At 52.6% G+C, this 21,790-nt stretch overlaps 1 protein-coding gene across 1 annotated transcript; it reads left to right on the top strand.

The window, feature by feature from the left end:
• The first annotated feature begins 111 nt into the window (after nucleotides 1-111).
• Nucleotides 112-5,249, top strand: PITX1 (paired like homeodomain 1). Its single transcript, XM_032157952.2, has 3 exons — nucleotides 112-280; nucleotides 2,530-2,762; nucleotides 4,707-5,249. Exons 1-3 carry the CDS (start codon nucleotides 112-114, stop codon nucleotides 5,247-5,249), a joined length of 945 nt encoding a protein of 314 aa, XP_032013843.1.
• The last annotated feature ends 16,541 nt before the right edge of the window (nucleotides 5,250-21,790 follow it).

The following is a 21,790-nucleotide window of genomic DNA, read 5'->3' as shown; positions in this document are numbered from 1 at the left end:
CCTGGAGGGCAGCCGCTTAGGCGCTGCGCTCTTGTCCCCGCAGGTCGCAGCCAGGGCGGCGGGGCGCGCCCAGCCCCGGCCCCTGGAGCGCCCGCCGCGGTCCCCACCTCCATGGACGCCTTCAAGGGGGGCATGAGCCTGGAGCGGCTGCCGGAGGGGCTCCGGCCGCCGCCGCCGCCACCCCATGACATGGGGCCCGCCTTCCACCTGGCCCGGCCCGCCGACCCCCGCGAGCCGCTCGAGAACTCCGCCAGCGAGTCGTCTGACACGGAGCTGCCAGGTAAGCGCCGTTCCCCGCGCGGCGCGCACGGAGCCTACCCGGGCGCGGAGCACGGGGAGGTGGGAGCAGGGCCTGACGCCCGCGCCGTGCAACCAAGCTCCCTCTCCGCCCCAGAAGCGTCAGGAGCTTTCTTTTTCCCGTTCTCGACCTGACGGTGAACGCGGAAACTTACGCACACGCGAAAGCACTTCCACGCGGTCCCCACGCGCCAAGAGACTGGCAGATGCACGAGCCTACAGCTGGAGGGTTGGACTGACAGCCCCTCTTGATCAGGAGTAAATAGAACGGGGAAAAATTTGATTTGCGCAACTGGGCGCTAAGGAGAGGCTCGGACGAAGGGAGAGGAGCAGACCGAGAAAGGAATAGGGGTGACGGGCGAAAGAACGCGCTCAGAGAGACAGAGAGGGAGGCTAACACCGTGACAGTAGGCGACAGAATGAAAGAGGCCGAAGAGAAGGGGCGGGCGGGAAGGGTAAACGCGGGGAGAGGGGTCATCAAGTAGAAGGGAGACACAGAGGACGGTGAGGGCCAGCGGGCCAACAGGCGCGGCCGCACTCCCAGCAAGGCCAGCCCGAACCCGGATCAAGGGATCCGGCCCACGTGCGCGGCCGAAGCCCGGAGCAGCCCGGCCCTGGCCCTGGCCCTGGCCCTGGCCCTGGCCCTGGCCCTGGCCCTGGCCCCCGCCGCGGCTCCTGCGCGTCTCCCTCCGCGCTGCCTTTTTTGTCAGAGCTGGAGCTTTTTTTCAGCAGCGAACTGGGCCCGCGGGAGGCCGGCGCGGGCAGTGGGGCAGCGAATCGGCTGCCCAGCGCAGCCGGCCGGGTTCCCGAGGGGCTCCGAGCTCCCCAGTGTGGGCGCCTCTTCTGCGTTCATTTCTTAATACACAGCTGAGTGTTTCTCTCCACTTTCTTATTATCTGTTTGTTTCTCTTTTGCATCCCTAAGTGATTTTTCTGAGAGGTTGTTTGCTTGGTTAAAACACAATCGACGCTGAACTATACTTTTGTTTTCAAAAGTTTCAAGTGCGGTCTTTGGTGGGTTTTATTTTTAAAACTTAGATATATAATCGTAGATTGATTTTTTGAACCAAATCTGTGAGGATGAATTAACAATTTTAACTGTATCTTTCGATTTTGAAAGAATTAATGTACGAAGTGCAGGTCTGGAATTTAAAATATCTACATGCAACATTATTCTTCCGGAGATTTTAAAAAGTCAATCCAAAATGGCGCGTTTCTCCGGAATTTTCTCAAAATCCATTTACAGTGGTGTTATTTGGGGAATTTAAATTATCTAACTATAATTTGTTTCTCTGAGATTTAAAAATTATCTCTACAAGGGCCTTATTGGGAAGGAGTTAAAAATCTATCTACAAGGGTACATTATTTTTTTAAATCCCAGAGAAATAAATGCTTCTGTCAACCTGGAGTTTATACACTTACAGCTCTGTATTTAGTTAGGGGTGTGTTTGTACGGAGCTTTCTGGCTTCTTAATTTACATTTGCTCTGTGTTTCTTCCTGTCTGATTTTGAGAATTTGTGGCCCTTTCTGTGTCTTTAGGCATAGAGCTGTGAGCTTTTCTGGGCTTCTGTGTTTTGTTTTTAAACTCTTTTTCTTTATGTATCGATGTTTCTATGACTGCGTGTGTTTTGTGTAGCTTCAAAGAGAGAAAGACTAAAGCCCGAGGTCACCTAGACAGAGTCTGTCTGTCTGGGTTGCAGTTGGTGGGGTTTTCTAGGCTTTGGGACTGGAAGCCTGGAAGCAAGGCCGAGAATCCGGCTGTGTTGTGCCTGCCCAGTAGGGCTCCCATACACCCCTGAGGAGAAGAAAGTGGAGGGGCTTTAGGCTGGAAAGATCTGATCCTAGTTCAGAAAAGCAGAGACCCCCTCAGATTTAGACCCCCTAAGAGCTCGCAAAACAAACAAACAAACAAACAAAAAGCATACATTTGCTGGGAACATCAGCAGCAGGGCCAGAATCTGAGCTGAGCTAAAGGTGCAGGCCCTGCCCAGCCAGGAACCCAGGCCTGCGGCTCGAGCTCCGATTCTTGGGCTCTTCTCCGCGGCACACCAGACTAGAGGTGCCTACTGACGACCAGCACCCGGCGGGCGCTTTCCAGTGGGGACAGTTCCCAGGGAGCCTGGAGGGAGAGAGGGAGGGAGGAAGGGAAGCCCGCCAGCGCTGGTGGCGAGCGCTTCGGTGGAGCCGGGACGGGGTGCAACCGTGACCCGCTCCCCGTCCTGCCTACTGCAGAGAAGGAGCGAGGCGGGGAACCCAAGGGGCCTGAGGACAGTGGTGCGGGAGGCACGGGCTGCGGCGGCGCAGACGACCCAGCCAAGAAGAAGAAGCAGCGGCGGCAACGTACGCACTTCACAAGCCAGCAGTTGCAAGAGCTAGAGGCCACGTTCCAGAGGAACCGCTACCCCGACATGAGCATGAGGGAAGAGATCGCCGTGTGGACCAACCTCACCGAGCCGCGCGTGCGGGTGAGCAAGGGGTGCGCGCCTAAGGGCACCCGCGCAGAGGGCTCCCGGGCCGCCTCTGCCGCAGCCCTCCAAAGCTTAGACCCACAAGCAGACCTTCACTCTCCCACCATTCAGACCTGTTCCCTCCCTCCACCGGAGATCCCCACCTTAGGCCCTGGCCCACCTAGCGTCTGGCAGGCCTCCAGGCGCCTCGGACCTTCAACCCCTCTGACCCTCATCCTACCTGATCCTCGGACTAAGGCAACCCCAGCCCAAAGACCTGTGCCCCCAGGGGACTCCCCCGTGCCCTATGGGGCCCAGGACCCACTCAGATGTTAGCAGGATACCCTGGGCCGGAGACTGGGCAGTGGATTCCCTGCCGCTGGGGACCTCGGGAGCTGCTGGCCTTACCCCGAAAACGAAAGGGAAAGACAGGTCCTGTCTGGCTGCCTCGGAGAAGCCTGAAAGGTGCCTGGGTTTGGGGCTCTCAAAACTTCCTGGAGCAGTGGTCCCATCTCACAAGCAGATTCTCTAAAAGCTCAAGATATTCTCCACCCTCCCCAGCCATCAGTAGGACCCTTTGCCTTCTACCCTTTCCGGAAGGTCTCCCGTCAGGTGAGGTGGGGGGTGGCTCCGGGAGCCAAATGTCCTTCCCAGTCCCTTTTAGGATATGCCATCTCAGACCCAAGACCAGCCTGCATTCTCCCTCTTCTCACCCGTTTGGTTTCCAGTAAAAGCAAGGCTTTCCTGCCAGGTTAGCAAGAGAATCATTTCTTCCCTGGGGGTGCAAATATTTAATCAGATATTGGGAACACCTCCCAAGTCGACCAAAATCCCACCTGGCCCACAGACTCCTTACCAGAAGCCCAGCCCTCACCCCTCCCTAGGCAGGCTGGCCAGCCCAGTGGGACTTGGAGTGAAGACACAGCACTCAGTAATCCTGAACTCACTAATCCTGCCCAGGTTTATGGTGGTAGGGGTGGGTGGGGGTGGAATCAAGTAGTGTCAGTGCTGGGGACTAGGGAAAGCTGAGAAGCAGGGATCTGGCAAACTAGCTCAGGAAACTCCACTCAGAACTGGAGGAAAATCCGAGAGGGCAGAGGGCATGCGGTGGGCAGATAGGTAAGGATGAGGGAGGACTAGGAGGTTCTTACCAAATTTGGGGGGAGAAAAGGAAGGGCAGGAAGATTAGAAGAAACTAGTAGGAATAGAAAATAAATATTTGTAGAGAAACATATTTGGCATATATTTAGGCGGCAGGAAAGAAATTAAATAGGAAGCAAAAAGATCAGGCATTTGAGAAAAAGAATCAACTGTTTAACGGGAACAGTGCAGGTCAGATATTTGGAAAGGATTCAAAAGCCTAATATTTGAGGACGATTCAAAAGGATCAAAAATGGGGGATAAACAAGAAAACAGACTGAGGGAGAAGAAAGAGGTTCAGACAGGGGTGGACTGAACGAAAATAAACATTTGGAGCCGAAAAGAAAACATCAAATATTGCCGATAAAGATGATAACAAACTGAGCGATGAAATAGATCGAAGAATTGGGGGAGTTGGAAAGTCCTATGTCTCAGGGAGGAAAAATACCTTTTGTATTTGAGGGAGAATAAAAAGACTGAAATATTTAGTAGATAGAGCGAACCCGTTTGGGGGAGAAGGCAGAGGTGAACTGGTTGAGAGGAAGAAAGAAAACGAGTACCTGTTAAACGAGAATCCGTATTCGGAGAAGAAAACGGATATAATTTGGGGGAGAGGATACAGATCGGAAAAAGAAAATAGTATTTTCTGGGGACAGGAAAGGAACCATTGTGGAGGGAATGCAGGAGCGGAAATATCGGTCGAAGGAGAGAAACAACGTTCGGAGGGCAGCGGGCCGACGGAGGGCTCCGGGCTGTGGGGAAGGGGGTGGGGTCCCTCCCGGTCCACAGCGGCCCTGACCCTTCTCCCATCCCCTCCCCCAGGTCTGGTTCAAGAATCGGCGAGCCAAGTGGCGTAAGCGCGAGCGTAACCAACAGCTGGACCTGTGCAAAGGTGGCTACGTGCCGCAGTTCAGCGGCCTAGTGCAGCCCTACGAGGACGTGTACGCCGCCGGCTACTCCTACAACAACTGGGCCGCCAAGAGCCTGGCGCCAGCGCCGCTCTCCACCAAGAGCTTCACCTTCTTCAACTCCATGAGCCCGCTGTCGTCGCAGTCCATGTTCTCGGCACCCAGCTCCATCTCCTCCATGACCATGCCGTCCAGCATGGGCCCAGGCGCCGTACCTGGCATGCCCAACTCGGGCCTCAACAACATCAACAACCTCACCGGCTCCTCACTCAACTCGGCCATGTCGCCGGGCGGCTGCCCGTATGGCACTCCCGCCTCGCCCTACAGCGTCTACCGGGACACGTGCAACTCGAGCCTAGCCAGCCTGCGGCTCAAGTCCAAACAGCACTCTTCGTTCGGCTACGGCGGTCTGCAGGGCCCCGCCTCGGGCCTCAACGCATGCCAGTACAACAGCTGACCGCCCCGCCGCACCACGCGGGCTGGCTGCCGGCGCGGGGAAGGGTGCGGGCGCGGAGGACGCACACGGGCCCCGGCTCGCAAGCCCCAGCTCACCGCGCCGCGGACCTCACACCTGCGCAGCCCCCTCCTCCCACTTCCCACTCCGGGTTGGTTTTGTGTTTGCTTTTCTGGACCCCACTCTGCCCTCCAAAAAGACAAAAAAAAAAAAAAAAAAAAAAAAAGGGGGAAAAAGGCCGCGAAAAAAAGGGGGGGGTGCAATTTCCCCCGGGATGGGGGGGGGGGGGGGGGGGTGTTCCCCCGGGCCCCGGGGGCCCACTCCGTGGAGGGGACGCGGCGCGGTAGGCGAGGGCCGAGGCAAAAAAAAAAAAAAAAAAAAAAAAGTCGGAGAAAAGTGCCGCGAAAAAATGGATGAGTTGCAATTTCCCTCGGTATGGCGCGGGTGGTGTGTGTGTGTTCCCACGGGCCCCGGAGGCCCACTCCGTGGAGGGGACGCGGCGCGGTAGGCGAGGGCCGAGGCCCAGCGGCCCGGGGAGGACGCCCTCGTAGCCCGCGTCCCCGCCGCGCTGGATCCGGACTGAGCGGCCAGGCCTGCGGACTGGATGTGCGGGGCCTGGACTTGCCTGGGATTTCCCGACCCCATACAAACCAAGTTACTCTCTGAGCTGGGCCCGGCCGAGAGCGCCTTAGCTCAAGTCGGATCCGCGTTGGGGCGGGCGTTAGGTTTGGGGTGACGGTGCCCCCAGCCCAGGATCGGGCACTCGGTGGAGCCACACAAGGCCCCGGCGCGCCTGGTAGAGCCTCGCTGGCCCTGCGCCCCGGATCCCTATATTAAGGCCGCGGAGCGGCAACGGGCAGTGCGGATCTGGCGGGAGGAGGGGGAGGTCCGTCTCAGAACACCCCAGCCTTGAGCTTAGCCGCAGGCCCAGGCCCTCTGCTCTGCTCCCGGGCTAGGAGGTGGCCCTCTGTCCGGGTGAACAGCCCCCTCCTCACCGCCCGCCGTGCAAGAGTCGAGCCGGTAGAGCAAGGGGCGCGGCCCCAGGGCCCTGCGCCCAATTTGCACACCCACTCTCTGGCCCGCGCCCCTGTTTACAGCGTCCCTGTGTATGTTGGACTGACTGTATAGAATTATAAATCTGTCTATATCGACTTGTCCATGTATGTCTATTAAAACCATAGTCCGAGCGTGCTAAGCACTGCTGAGCCCCGACTGCTTCATTGGGCTGAGGAGGGAGGCGGATAGAAAGGGAACTGTGGGTAGTAAGGGAACCGGGCCCCTTGGGTAGGAGGGGAGCGCCGAAGCAGCCCCCGCCGAGGTCTCCCTACCCCGCTCCCCCACCACCATTCTTGACCTGCTCAGCTCCCATGAGGGCACCGTCCTGCGTTGCGAGCCCGTCCGGTGCGCACCCGCTAAGCTGCGCCTCTCGGCGTTGTCCGCGGGACGCCTTAGCGAGAACCCCCTCCCTCCGCGGCTGTGGGACTCTACGGGTTCTTCCCAGGCCAGGTCTGAGGTGACCCTCGAGGCCCCAGGGTGCTATGGGACCCTTGCCTGCCCGGAGCATTCAGGCAGGGGCTGCTGAGAGCCTCTTTATGCCTGGGGTTGCCTTTTCTTCTGTGGGCCCAGCAACAGCCCCTCTTCTCTCCTCGGAGCCAGGGCCAGGCTATTCCAGGAGGACTGAGGGGGCTGGATCTATCAGAGTCTAGCGAGGGCCTCCCGCTGCCTTTCTCCCTAATGCCCGGGGCGTGCGGCTGTGCAGGAGAAAGTGTCCGTCACACAGGATTCACTTCTCACTTCCGATCCATCCCAACTTGTGGGGACTGCTGACCGCCTCCGCCCTCCCCTGGCTTTTGGAAACTACTGAACAAGACCAGCCTGTAAACTGCCTGTAAAATTCTGCTTCCCTTAAGTAAGTCATTTCTAATGGCAAAACAAAATGTTTGCAGCTGCAGTGGGGGAGAAAGGAGGGGTTGATATTCTGCTTTAGAATCACCTTATGATGGGGGTTGGCACTGTCCTGGACCCAGGCAAGCCCTAGCTAGGAGTAGGGCACAGCCACAGGCTTAGTCACGAGCTGACAGCTGGAGAGCCTTGTGCACACATTCTCAAGCCAGGTCAACACAGCCTTTGAGGTCAGGAGTGTTGTCCCTATTTTACAGATGGAACCAAGGCTCTGTAGCTGGGCCAAGGTCACACTGAGCCAGTAGATTTTTTAATTCCAAAGCCAGGCATCTTTCCACTGGTTTTCTCACCTTCAGATGAGGAATGAAGAGAGGTCCTCCCTGGAGGATGGTCAGCCTGATGCTATGGGACCTGGAGTGTGGAGCTCTGAGATGGACAGGGCCAGATACACAGGCTAGTGGGGGTGGGGGTGGAATAGGGCAGGGAGTTGGAGCCACACCACCCCTCCCCCAGCGGCTCCAGTCCAGAGCTCCGACCCCTCACTCTCTGGGAACATAAACACAACCACATCTGGACTCAGAGGGCCTCCCTCAGCCTCACACATCTGCCAAGGCCAGAGGGCCCTGGTCTCAGCTGAGGGCAGGAGTCAGGGGAGACCTAGAAGGAGGCGGGCTGGAGAAAAGTGAAGAGCAAAAAGGAAGCCTCTCCTGAAAGTCAGGTCTAGCACCAGGTACGAGGGGAGCCACACAGGGCTCAGGTGGAGATGCAGTGTGGCTGTGGGGCCACAGGCCAAACAGCTGCAGACGGGTTGAAGGGCAGAAGTAGTCCCAGAATGACCCCATCATCCATCAAGGACTGTGCCAAGCAGGTGAGTGAAAGACCCAGCCCCAGGCCCCTCTCAGCTGTTCCCACCCAGCTATTCTGTGCCTGGCAGAGACTACAGCATGCAGACCTTCCCCGCTGCTCCGGCTGCAGGGTCATCTCTGAAGGGGGCTAGGGACTGTAGTGGGCCCTGAAAGCCCAATCCTCTGGGAAAAAAAAAAAAAAAAAGGCAGAATTCCTAGCCAGCTCTGCCTGAAGAAGATTGGGGGAGGAGACCGCCATTCATTCAACATTGTCTGTGCCCCTGCTCTCAGTGCTAGGATGGAGCAGTGGAAACAGACACAGCCCCCGCTCTGCTGGACAAGTAAACAGACGTGTGTAATTACAACCTAGGCTGAAGAAAAACAACAGGGTGCTGTGAGAGTAAAGGGGGTCTTGCTTTAAACAAGGTGGTCAGGCGAGGCCCTTCTGGGGAGGCGGCTCCATCCCTATGTTCAGTACCAAGCTCCAGTGCTGACTGAACCTACACAAGGCCCCGAGCCCCAAGCTAAGTGTACACTCCTCATTCATCAGCCCCTTTACCTGCACACAGCCCTGTGAGGCTGGTATTGTTATTCTTTTATTAAAGTGAAATGCCCTGGCTCTCCTCTTGAGGTCCTATTCCCTGCTTTCTGCATTAATAGGACTTCCCTGTCAAAATTTCTCAACAGGTCACTTTAGATGTCATTTGGGGTTTTCCCAGCTCAGCTTTCCGTCCCCACCTCTGCAGGGTGTCCTGAATATGAGTCATGATTGACAGTCCTCCTGGCCACACCCCCACCCCACCCCAGGAACTATCCTAGATTCTGGGCCCTCGATCACCCAGCCTATTGTCCTGTGGTACAATCTCCCCACCAATCTTTTGTGGGCCAGGCCCTGGGAGAGGAACCAGGCCCAATTCCTGCCACCTACCTGGCCTCTGGGGAGAGGCAGAGCCCAGTCAATACCCTAAGAGATGAGCAGGGACAGGACGCGGGGCGGGGGGGCGAAGCAGGGGTACTCACCCCAGCATGCTCTTCTGGGGGCACCGGGCACCATGGGGCAAGGATGCCTGGACACTTGTTTTTGTTTGCATATCATGTTATGAGTAGCTAACAGCAGGCTCTTCCTGAGCACCAGGCCCCAGCAAGCTCCTCAGAGCAACTTCATGAGGTAGGGATTTGTTACCCTTATTTTTCACAGGAAGAAACTGAAGCTCAAAGGGAATCAGTAACTTGCCCAACATGGCACAGGCAGCTAATGAGGGGCAGAGGCAGCACCTGAACTCAGACCCTCTGACCAGAGCCTGCGCTCGCACCCACCGTGCTGTACATTACCCTTACATGAATCACATTTGTATTCAGGAGGGAAAGGAAATAAAAAATTAGAATTCTCTTCAAGAAGCTAGACTCAGCTGGGCTCCAGGACTGAGACAGAAAAGGCCCCAGGCCCTAGGATTTGCTCTCCTAAGCTCCGGGCTATGTGACAGCAGCAAAGGGCACAGGTATCAGGGACAGAGGAAGCCCTGGGGTAGGGGCAGGCAGAGGCACAGAGCAGCTTTTTTGGTGAAGAAAAGGCCCTGAATTCTCAATCAGGAAATCCAAGCTCCCACGTCAGTCTGGACTACAAGCTTCCTGTTTCCGAGATGGGCAGACCCCCCCCAACCCCGAGGCCACCCCCCAGCCCCTGCTGGTCCCTGCCTCCTTGCCTCTCCCATCAGGGGAACCCCACTCTTCACACTCCCACGATGCTTTTGCAGGTTCCTGGGTCCTGCCTCCTGACTGGCTGGGTAGGTGTCTACCTCTACCTGTCAAGCAGCTGCAGAGCACTCAGGAGACACGGCCACTGGCACCCTGGCTGGAGGGGCTGCAATTCCATGAATCAGACCACTGCTGAGGAGCAGGTCAGGGTGCAGGAAGCTGCTTGTGGAGCAGGGAGGAGGCAGAGGGCAGGCTGGCCCTCACAGGGGATGAAAGCTGCTGTGGCTGACTGAGGCACATGTCTCACTCTGTGCTGTCCCCCACTGCACTTGACATGTTTCATTTCTCTTATTAGCTTCATTTTATAAATGGGAAATGGGGAGCTCAGAGAGGTCATGTTACCTGTCCTAAGCTGCACCACACCACTTTAGGGACTCAATCCCTAGCCTAATTGCAGAGTCTATGTGCTGTGACTATAAGCACTGCCTCCCGGAGGCTGGCCCTGGCAGCTGAACAGGATCAGTGTAGTCAGAGAGCCAGCATGGTGAACTGAGTCAAACAGGTGTGGACAGCAACCCCTCAGAAGTGTCTGCACATAGTAGATGCTCAATAAATACTTGTTGAATAAAAGAATTGAGGCACTTTAGGAGGCTGAGGCAGGCGGATCACGAGGTCAGGAGATCGAGACCATTCTGGCTAACACGGTGAAACTCCGTCTCTACTAAAAATACAAAAAAAAAAAATATTAGCCGGGTGTGGTGGCAGATGCCTGTAGTCCCAGCTACTCAGGAGGCTGAGGCAGGAGAATGGCGTGAACCCGGGATGCGGAGCTTGCAGTGAGCCAAGATAGCGCCACTGCACTCCAGCCTTGGCGACAGTGCGAGACGCCATCTCAAAAAAAAAAAAGGAATTGAGGGAAGGCCGTCCCTCACCCCCACATTCCACAAAACATATCTTGACCCTTTCTCCCTCTCTGCACTCCTTTGTGTCCTCTCTCTTGCGTCTTTCCTTCTGCCACTCACTCGCTTACTCCTTTTCAGCACAGGCAGCTCTTGGCACTGCTTTTAAAAGTGTTTCTGAACAACAAAAAAAAACAAATTCAAAAATGGGCAAAGGGCTTGAATAGACATTTCTCCAAACAAGATATACAAATGACCAATAAGTACATGAAAAGATGTTCAACGTTGCTAGTTATTAGGAAAATGTAAATCAAAACCACAATGAGATACTGCCTCACACCCATCAGGATGACTATTATCAAAAAAGAAAATAACAAATGTTGGCAAGGATGCAGAGAAATTGGGACCCTTGTGCATTGCTTTTGGGAATGTAAAATGGAATAGCCACTACAGAAAACAGTACGATGGGCCGGGTGTAGTGGCTCATGCCTGTAATCCCAGCACTTTGGGAGGCCAGGGTGGGCAGATCATTTGAGGTCAGGAGTTTGAGACCAGCCTGACTAACATGGTGAAACCCCGTCTCTATTAAAAATACGAAAAAATTAGCTGGGCATGGTGGCACATGCCTGTAGTCCCAGCTACTCAGGAGGCTGAGGCAGGAGAATCGCTTGAACCCAGGAGTCGGAGGTTGCAATGAGCCAAGATCGTGCCACTGCACTCCAGCCTGGGCAACAGAGTGAGAGTCTGTCAAAAACAAACAAACAGCAACAACAAAAAAATAACAGTATGATGATTCCTCAAAAAATTAAACATGGAATTACCATATGATCAGTAAGTTCTCTTCTGGGTATATACTCAAAAATAAATGAAAGCAGAGGCTCAGAGAGATATTTGCATACCCATGTTCACAGCAGTAGCTAAAATATGTTTATCACAATAGCCAAAAAGTGGTAGCGACCCCAGTGCCCACCAGCAGATGAATGGACAAACAAAATGTGGTGTATACATATGGTGGAATATTATTCAGCCTTAAAAAGGAAATTCTGACACAACTACAACATGGATGAACCTTGAATACATTGTGATAAGTGAAATAAGCCAGTCACGAAAGAACAAAGATTGTGATTACACTTACATGAAGTTCCTAGAAGAGGTGAATTCATAGACAGAAAATAGAATGGTGGCTGCCAAGGGCTGAGGGATGGGGAAAGGGGAGCTACTGTTTAATGGGTACAGAGTCTCAGGAAGGATGAAAAAGCTCTGGAGATGGATGGTGGTGATGGTTGCATAACAATGTGAATGTGCTTAATGCCACTGAATTGTACAGCTTAAAAGGTTAAAGTGGTAAATTTTATGTTATGTATATTTTTACCTCAATTTTATTCAAAAAGTATATCTGTGTTTATGCCCTTCATTACCCAGAGAGGCATTTAGAGGCTTGTTCCCAGGACTCCCAGGGGCTGTGTTCACTGTTTGGCAAACCTTTCCTTAGGATCCTCTTCAACCAGCAGCCCCTTGGAGGCCCCAACAATAGCTGACCCCTTGCATGGCCCTCATCCTGACTCTTCATCTTTCTATGCAGCACAGCAGTGGGACCCCCCATTTAGGACACTTCCTTTATCGAGCGTCTACTATGTGGCCAGGAAAGAGCAACCCGGGATGGATGACTTTTCTTTGTTAAGTTTGGCATAAAATTAAATATAGATTCACTATTGCCCTTTTTTTTAACCGAGCTTCTCTGTCAAAAAAGCTAAACAAGGCAAGTAACAAAACAGTCTTAAGCACAGTGCCATTTTTGTTCTTATACATGCACAGAGAAATTTATGGATATGTACAAAGTGTTAATAACAGCTACCTCTGACAGGAGGGAAATGAGCATTTTTTAAATTTGTCCCTTTCAAGGTCTTTTTGCACTGACAATGTATCAGTTTTGCAATGATGAAATAAAATAATGATTATTTTAAAAATACAAAACCCTGTGACCCACAGGACAGGGAATAGCCTTCTGCCCACTGCCCCTGTCCTCCCACTGAGGTGCCAGTCATCACCTACCTGGGATGCAGCCTCATTTGAGGGAGGCCAGTATGACAGCTATCAAGTAAACCTTTACAGATTTTTATAGGAATGAAATTTTTGTTTTCAGATACATTCTTCTTTGAACAGATGTCATCCTAGTAGGTGCCAATAAGAGTGTTCAGTGAGAAGAATTTGTAATGATCTTTGATTACTAAGCAAAAGAGTTCAGTGTTTGAAGCAGGTTCTCCTGAGAGGGAGTCCTTCCCTTTTCCTTCCGTCCCTTCTTGCACCCTCCCCTCTCCCCAGCCTCCAACTCAGCAACCGATCTGCACCCCTACCTTGCCCTAACACACACACAACACACACATAAACACACACACACATAAACACACACACACACACACACACACACACACACACACTGTGTGCTTGCCAGCCAGCACGATCATGGAATCTTTATTAAAGAGGTCCAAATTACCAAGGTTTTACTACACTACTAAAAATAGTCATGCTTACTTAGCCTGTTTAATAAGCACACCATTTCTAATTTTTCTGCCTGAGTAAACTGAAACATCATTCCAGAAATACATTTTTACTGTAACAAGAAGGCTCGCTTTTTTCTTCTTCATCCGTACACCATTCTCCCTCTTTCCCCCTCCTCTGCCTCGTCTCCTCTATCTGTCCCCTGTGTCCCCCTCAGCTCCCACCCCTACCCTTTTTTAAGTTTCCAACATAAAGGGGAAAGTAACAGTAATTTGAACTTGGCTTTCACGCAAAATGAACCAATTTTTTTTAAGTGTTGGTAATTTGTCCTGAAAATGGATATCGGGAGTTGGGCTGGAAAGGCTTTGAAGAATGGGGTTTTATGAGTGGAAAACGCGGCCTGAGCATGCGGGAATGTGAGCTGCACCCCCCTCCATGCCTGGGACAGCGCAGCATGTGTGATAATCGCAGCTAATAGCACCATTATTGCTATTATCACATTATATTATTATTCTTCATCAAAATCAGACAATGCTTATTAACCCATTTAATTGAACCAAGGGTTTAACATCCCAATGACTTCACAGAAAGTGCTTGGCAAACTCTTTAAGACATTGTAGCCACAAAGTGGCTGGCCACTTCACTGCCTGCCAGGCTGTGGCGGGGCCCAGCAAGGGTTTCCCCAAACTGTTCCCTCCTGTGGCCTATCTGGGAACTTTCCAGGACACACTGGGATGGATGTTCATCCCCACCCAGACTCCAGCCTCTTCGTGCACACACATGCCCACACAGGCACACACACACACACACACACACACACACACAACCTCTCTCCCTCTGGGTAAATGCAACTCAATAAAGGATACCCTTACACAAAAGACCCCACCCCAGGCACAGTGTGGCCAAGGATCCTTCCTCCATCCTCCAAGCTGGCATTCCTATTGTGTCACCAAGGCCGGAATGAGTACAGGCACACACAATTCATGGTGAACCCCTGGCTTCTCCCAAGCTTGGCATTAACTCCACCAAGGCCTCTCAACTCTCCCACAGTCCAGAGCCCACAGTGGAGCTACTGAAGCCCACCCAGCCCCCCAGGCTCACAGAGACTCACCTAGCCCCTCCAGGCAGGGATATCCACTGAGCCCAGGCTGGTGGAGGGGCCTGGAGGAGGGCACGATCCCCTTGGGGAGTCCAGGAGCCCAAATCCTAGCCCGTGAGCTGGGCTCTTCCCAGGGCATGACCTCACTTCACAGAGCCCCAGTAATCCTCTGTCCAGCAGGCATTGGCCCCACCTGCCTACCTCTCAGGATTTCCTATCAGGGTTTGAAAAGACCCTGGATGTGATCACTAAATATTGCTATCAAGTGGGTTGTTGCTTCAGAGGCACAAAATTACTCATTTTCATCTCACTGACCTCGTATTACTAGAGGATTTCTGAGTGAAGATGCTCTTTCTTGATCAACATGTCCAGCCTCCCTCCCCTCCAGACAGGTTCCCCAGGGAAGCCTCTTGCTTTGCTTCCTTGAGGGTAGTGGCACTTCCAAGCCCCCAGCAGGGATGCTACACTGCCTCGGATCCTCCAGCAGGTCAAGAGCTCCCCCTTGGGTGAGAGGGAACCATGTCCCTCTCTGAAGTCCCTTAAGTCCTGGGCTTTCACCAGCCTCCTGCTCTGGCCAGCAAGGCCTAGGAAGGCCCTGCCTCAGCCCACCCAGCCCAGCCTACCTCCGGGTATGGTGGGGAACTGAGGGCCAGAGACAAGATCATGGAGGTTAAGAGTACGAACTTTGGAGTTAGGCAGAGCCTGGGTTTAACTCACAGCACCACCACTCATTCACTGCTACAGAACTTCTCTGAATTTGTTTCCTCATCTGTAAAGTGGGGAAAATGTGAAAAGTTATATATGGTGTTTGGCACTGTGCCTATGACAGATAGGCATAAAATAACTGCTGGGTCTCTTTGCGGCCCTCCCCCTCCCTCCCTCCATCAGGATTCTAAAGCTGGCATATCTCAGGCAGGCTGATCACTGGCATCCAGGTGTCAAGGATGACCCTGCAGTCCACAGCCCTCCCCAGCTCGTGCTAGGAAAAGAAATATCTACGGGTAGAGGAATTAAGGTCTGATACAAGGTAGGATACAAAAGGTCAAGGGTGAGAGCATGAGAAAGGAGAAATCAAGGCCAATGGGAGCAATCTGGGAAAGCTTCCTGTTAGAGGGAGCCTGATACTCAGCCTTAAAAGACAGGCAGAACTGGGATGGGTATGCAGGAGTAGAGGTGAGACTGAGCCAGGCAAAGAGGATCCCTGGGAGGCATGGGAAGAGGAAGGAGAGACAGAATAGAGAGAATAGAGGAGCCTTAGATGCCAAGTGAGGGGGATACAGCCACCTTCAGAGGCAGTGGGAATGAAATCCGGCCAGGTCACTGCTTTGCTTACCACGATTCCCATCCCTTAAAGGCCAAACTGCCCCGCTGAGCATGTAAGACCCTCAGGATCTGGCTCCAGTCTACTGCCCTAGCCTCCAGTCCCCCCACCCCTCACCCCACAGCACAGGCTGCAGCCACACTGACTTCTCGGCACTTCCTTAACCCTCACTGAGCTCCTGCCATCTTTCCTTTGTGTATTTGGTTCCTTCTGCAGAGAATGCCCTTCCACCTACCACGGGGACACACATACAATGTTTTCAAGGTAAAAACTGTTGTTTTTCCTGATCATAAAATACACACTCATTCTTAAAATTCAAAAAGTTCGAAAAAGTGTGAGGACAAAAGTCGAGATCCCCCAAACCACTATGAATATTTTTATGATTATCCTTGCAGACGTCCTTCATCAGACATACATGTCTATGTGCTCATACATTCTATATGCTCACTCACTGTTACATAAAGGATGCCAGATCCCATGCTGCTCTAGAAAGCCACGTTTTTCACTCAATAAAATATCAAGAACATCTTATCAAGAAATCATTACTTTTAATGGCCACAAATATGGATTCATAATAATATAGCCAGTTCCTCACCAATGAGCATTTAGGTGATTCCTTATATTCCTATTATAATAAGCCACAGTAAACATCCTTATCCATGCGTCTCTGTGCATTTGACATTTATTTAGCTCCTTGGGATAATTTCAAGAAGTAGAATGATTGGGTCCTAGAAACACACATAAAATCTAATCCACATTGCCTTATGAGAAGGCCACACTTACTTGCATTGCCAAAAGTGGACAAGGGTGTCCATTCTCCACACCCAGGCCTATCCTAGGTTCTTTGTTTGTTTGTTTTTGTTCTTTGAGACAGAGTCTCGCTCTGTTGCCCAGGCTGGAGTATAGTGGTGCAATCTTGGTGCACTGCAACCTCCACCTCCCGAGTTCAAGCAATTCTTCTGCCTCAGCCTCCCGAGTAGCTGGGACTACAGGCACGTGCCACCATGCCCAGCTAATTTTTGTACTTTTTTTTTAGTGGGGATGGGGTTTCACCATATTGGCCAGGCTGGTCTTGAACTCCTGACCTCGTGATCCGCCCACCTCGGCCTCCCAAAGTGCTGGGATTACAGGCGTGAGCCACCGCGCCCGGCCCGATCCTAGGTTTTGTCTATCATCTTTGCCACCTAAAAGAGAAAAAAACAAAACCTCTCACTGCCACTTTATGTGTGGTATTTTATTTATTTCTCCCTTTTCTTTTTCATTTTAATGCAGATGGTGTCACATATGTATAGTTCTGCAGCTAGCTTTTCCCACCTGATAATGTTTTCTCTCCTTTTCCACTTGCCTTTTCAAGGGTCAGATAAAAAACCCCACCCAAGAGTCTCTCAAGGCACCCCTTCCAGGTGCCCACAGCTGCCACTCCTGCTGATCGAGTTATGAGTGGGTGCAAGAGCAAGCAGAGGAAACTGCCTGCAAGTGGCTACCCTAGAGGGCCAGCCTTGTGGGCATCTGGACACCGACCAGGCTGGTGCATCCTGCCTGCTGTGACCTGCTCACGCCTGCTCAGCACATCCCATCTGCAGCCAAGCCTCCATGTGGGCCTGCTGTACTGAAGCTCAGGGAAAGGCAATGTCAAGCCAAACCTCTCTCTCTGCCCAGGCTGTAATTTCCTGATTAGACGCCGCAGTCACCACCCTTTCTGCACACACTGATTGCTTCCTGCCGTCCTCCCAATCTCCCGGCTCCCAGGGCTCCCAGGGCCAGCAGACTTCAGAGCCTGGACCAAGCAGTGAGAAGGTGCCAGTGAACTCACTGGCCAACTGAGACCCGTCTGTGCAACCACCGCCCCCCTCTCAGAGTCAGGCCCCTCTCAGAAGGGAATTGTGGCTTGGTTCTTAAAGTTGAAAAAATAGCTGCTTCAGTAAGAAAGAACAAGGTTGCTATGAGGCAGTAGAGCAGAGGGGCCTGTGTTCAAATACTGACTCTGCCCTTAATGATGACCTTGGCCCAGTGAGTCTGAGTGCTGGCTTGCCTGCCTATAAAAGGGGACAACAATTTCTTGAAAGATTGTTGTGTGGCACCATAGCAGTGACTAAAGAGCCAGATACACTTGGTTGTGAATCCTGGTTCTTCCCCCTTAGTTGTACAACCTTGGGTAGGTTACATCACCTCTTTGAACCTTAGTTTTGCCACCCGTTTAATGGGAATAAGTGTCGTTATGTGACTGAAGTCATACATGTGAAAAAATCTTATAAACAGAAATACTGGCAAAACAGAGGGCAGTATTTCCACAGTCAGTAAGGAGAACAGGCTGTGCCGTTGAAGTCTGGCCTGACCTCTGTTTGGATCCCTCCTTCTCTGGGCCAGCATCAAGTTTTCTTTTTTCTTTTTCTTTTTTTACATTTTAGAGACGGGGTCTCACTATGTTGCCCTGGCTGGTCTCAAACTCCTGGCCCCAAACTCCTCCCGGCTCAGCCTCCTGAGCAGCTGGGATTACAGGTGTGAGCCACCACGCCCAGCTCCAACGTCAAGTTTTGAAGGGTTCTTTTTATCTCAGGCCCTGATCCCAGGCATTGAAGTAGCACTGGAGAGAGAGAAAGTCAGGGGCAGTGGTCCCCAAATGCCAAGTTGGAGGGCAGCGAGGTTCTGCTGCTGTGAGAACACCACCACGGTCCCATCACCAGTTCACACAGGTCCCAGTCACTCTGCAGTTTCCCAAGAGTTTTGAAACAGGCTCTTCATCACCTTCTGGTTTCTTCCACACTTCCCTTCTGATACTTTAGTTTCATCTTGCAAGAAGACAGTCATACCTGGTGCCACCACCCTCTGGTATGCTTCACCTGGAGGCCCCTGATCCCAGCTAAGGGCTCAGTCCATGGAAAGCCCTCTTAGAATTTCCCACTGTTAACCCAATAGGTCTCTGTTATGCAGGGTGATCTTTTATATAACCTGAATATAACCCAGACTCCACATGGTCTAATCTATCCATGGCTTCATTTTTAAAAGGTAGAGCAACCAAAAATAATTTTAAGATAATTCCAATCATCATTTGCCTCTCTCAAAGAACACCCATAGGGATCCCACTGTTAACCCACAAGGACACTTAACCTTAACCCCCTCCTTTGTCCTATCTCCAGGGCATACCAACCAGCTATATCATAGCTGCTGTCCACAATTCCCAGACTCGCAGCCCTCAGATTTTGCTTCCTTCTTCCCTCCATTTTCCCGGCTCCCTGTTGTGTTTTCATCCAGCCTCGCTGGTCTTTTAACTTTCCCTCTGTTTTGCCCATTACCCTGATTGACCAGCATGGAGGAGAATGGAGGAGCTGGCTGAGAAAGCAAAAATACTCCCCTTTCCCTCCAGCTCTGCAGGCCTGGCTCTCCACCATTCTCCTAATGCCACATCACACAAAGCCTACAGTAAAGTCAAACATAGAACTTGGGGCAGGTGTAGCCTGTGGCTGACCAAGCACAGACAAAATTCTTTGTAGCACAGTATGGGGTAGAGTGGGGATGCCCGTGTGTTGATAGATTTTGCACCATCACATTTATCTCCTTCCCCTCTTTCCAACCCCTGTGACTATAATCAGAACAACCACCTCTCCTTTCTGAGTAGCCTCATCAGGAATTCAGAACCATCGTCTCTCTTGAGGGCCTGTAGGACAACACAGCAGATCCATCTGGGGCCAGGGACAAAGCCTGACCCAGGCAGAGATGCCCAGAGAGCCAGACCTGACCTGTTGAAGGCCAGTTTGCTCTAGGAGGTTTCCTAAAGCATTTGAAGAAAGCCTCAAGGGGCACAGTCTCCAGAGTCTCAGTATCAGATTTCTAGGGGCTGTTGCAATGGACAGGGGCATTCACATTCTCAATCACTGCCTCGATCTCCACAATACAGAGCCTGCTTCCTGCTGGTGGAATCAGAAAGCAGTTTTAAAAAAAGAAAATCCGGCCACCTTCCAAACACCTCCAGCCTTGAATTCCAGATCCGTCCCACAAGAACTGGGGGAGGGCTTGGGCATGACCAGGAGGCGACTCGGGCCCAAGTCCCCTGTATCCCACTGTGGCCCTCAAACCATTAGACTGGCAGGCTGGAGATAAAGGAGCCATTCAGGGTCAACCCTACTAGATCCCAGGGTTGGGGGAGGGTGAGGAGGGTCCTGCTTTCCACAGCCAGGCTTGGGTAAGCAGAGCCACTTCTGCCCCAAGTAAATCAATTAAAGGTCTTGGCCAAGCCTGTTTGAGTTGGTGAGAGCCCATGTGGGAATTCCAATCTGCCGTGTTTGCTCTGCAGGCGAATAGAGCCAAACAGAAATGCTGCTTTGGGACTTTGTGCCAAATATCCATCAGCTTGCTCTGCCAGCAGTGCTGGGCCGGCCCTGTGCACGTCACCTCTGCCCCCACCAGCTCTCTGCTTTCTGAAAGCCTTCTTCTTGTACCCTTAAAGTCAGCTTGCCTTTTGATACAATTTGGATGTGTGCCCCCTCCAAATCTCATGTTGAAATGTGATTCCCAATGTTGGAGGTGGAGACTAGTGGAAGGTGTTGGATCATGGGGGCGGCTCCCTCGTGAACAGCTTGGTGCCCCTACTTCTTGACGAGTGAGAGCTCACTCTGTTAGTTCACTTGGGAGCTGGTTGTTTAAAAGAGTCTGGCAGCCCTCCTCCCCTCTCTCTTGCCCCTTCTCTCACCACATGACACACACGGGCTCTGCTTTGCCTTCCACCATGAGTAGAAGCCTCTTGAGGCCTCACTAGAAGCAGGTGCTGGTGCCATGCCTCCTGGACAGCCTGCAGAACTATGAGCCAAATAAACCTCTTTTCTTTTAAATTGCCCAGCCGCCAGTGGACTGGAGGCTGGACTAATGCACCCTCCCACACCACACCCTGGTGGCTGTGCCCAAAGTCTGCCTTCCTAGGCATGGGACCCAGGCCTTCCAGATCTGACGTGCCATCTGCCTATTCTGAACCAGCTCCATCCCAGGACCCATTCATACCCCTGTGCAGTTCCTGACCTCTGCATCCTGCTCTCAGCTCCATACTTTCCCCACCACCACCAGCGTCAAGCTGGCCTCATCCCTCTCAGCCCCTGACCAGCACAGCCCACTACAGGTGCCCCCAGCAGAGGTGCAGGGCTGACAGTGGGTAAAGGTGAACCATGAGTTGACTACCTCTTTTCTCACACCTTACAGAGATTTGATCCTTGTACCTGGTCAGTTTTATCATCACATTTCTCACAGGAAATAGGTGAGGCTTGAAAGACCAGACACTTTACCCAAGGTCTCCCTATCAGGAAACACAGGTCTCCCTGCTCCAAAACCATGGCACTTTCTACCTTGCCCCACTGAGGCCAATTTTTAAATCTTTTTTTCACTCTCAGATGCCTAGAGCAATTCCCAGGATTCCTGACGAGAGTAGCTGGATATGTTTTAGCGTTCCCATAGCTGTGTTGGCACACCCTGTGTGAGCAGCTGGCAATGTCTGCTTTGCCCCGGCCCTGAACTGGAGCCATTGCCTGGGACCTGCCTGCCCTGCTAACGGGGCTGCACCCATGACAGCATCCCTGGAAGCCCCAAGCCTGGCATCATCCCTGGACATGTCAGACCCAGAGCAACTCCCCCTGTCATGAGGGGCACAAACACCCTATCTACTCCAGCCCAGCTTCAGGGCATGGACACAAAGCTCTCTCCATGCCAGAAGTGGCCAGGCTGTATTTCCTGACCTCAGAAGATTCCCCCACAGCACCTCAACAGGTCTCACCCTGAAAAGCCATCCTTCTTCCACACTGTTTTCATGATGCTCAATGTGGCCCTGATTCTCTCTATGCAGTCCCCCCACCCTGAATTCAATGATTGTCACTTCCTCAGTGGCTGGATGACTGTCTTCCCTACACAACTGTGAGCACCAAGAGGGCCAGGGAGGGACCATGGGTTTCTCATCATAGAAGCCCCAGCACCCAGCATAGCTCAGTAGATAGCAGTCGGGTGTATAGATGAAACCAGGAGGACAGGTTCCTATGGCCCCTGTCCTATGGCTTCAGGGGTGCCACTACCCAGGCCTGATTCTTTGTGTAGCCACTCTCCACTCTATCCCATGCATTTTCTGCTAACCTGAATCCCCAGTGTGGGTATGGGGCCTTTCTGCACTCAGCTATAGGTGCCAGTCCCACAACACACCTCCCCCTCTATGTGAGGTGGCACTGCCAAGGTGACAGGCCTTGGGCATACTCTCCAGCAATGATGTAGAGTGGACACTGCCAGGCCTCTGGGCTGGCCAGTCTGAAGCAAGG

This window comes from Hylobates moloch, unplaced genomic scaffold (genome assembly GCF_009828535.3).
Source record: "Hylobates moloch isolate HMO894 unplaced genomic scaffold, HMol_V3 SCAFFOLD_6, whole genome shotgun sequence".
NCBI lineage: Eukaryota > Metazoa > Chordata > Mammalia > Primates > Hylobatidae > Hylobates > Hylobates moloch.
Note: the sequence above shows the minus strand (reverse complement) of the source record. Positions and strands in the feature narration are given on the sequence as shown.

Excerpts from the sequence above, each read along its gene's own strand:
- PITX1 (XM_032157952.2), top strand. The coding sequence starts at position 112 with ATGGACGCCTTCAAGGGGGGCATGAGCCTGGAGCGGCTGCCGGAGGGG. Across the intron at positions 281-2,529 it reads GTCTGACACGGAGCTGCCAG|AGAAGGAGCGAGGCGGGGAA; the intron begins GTAAGCGCCGTT and ends TGCCTACTGCAG. Across the intron at positions 2,763-4,706 it reads TCACCGAGCCGCGCGTGCGG|GTCTGGTTCAAGAATCGGCG; the intron begins GTGAGCAAGGGG and ends CCCCTCCCCCAG.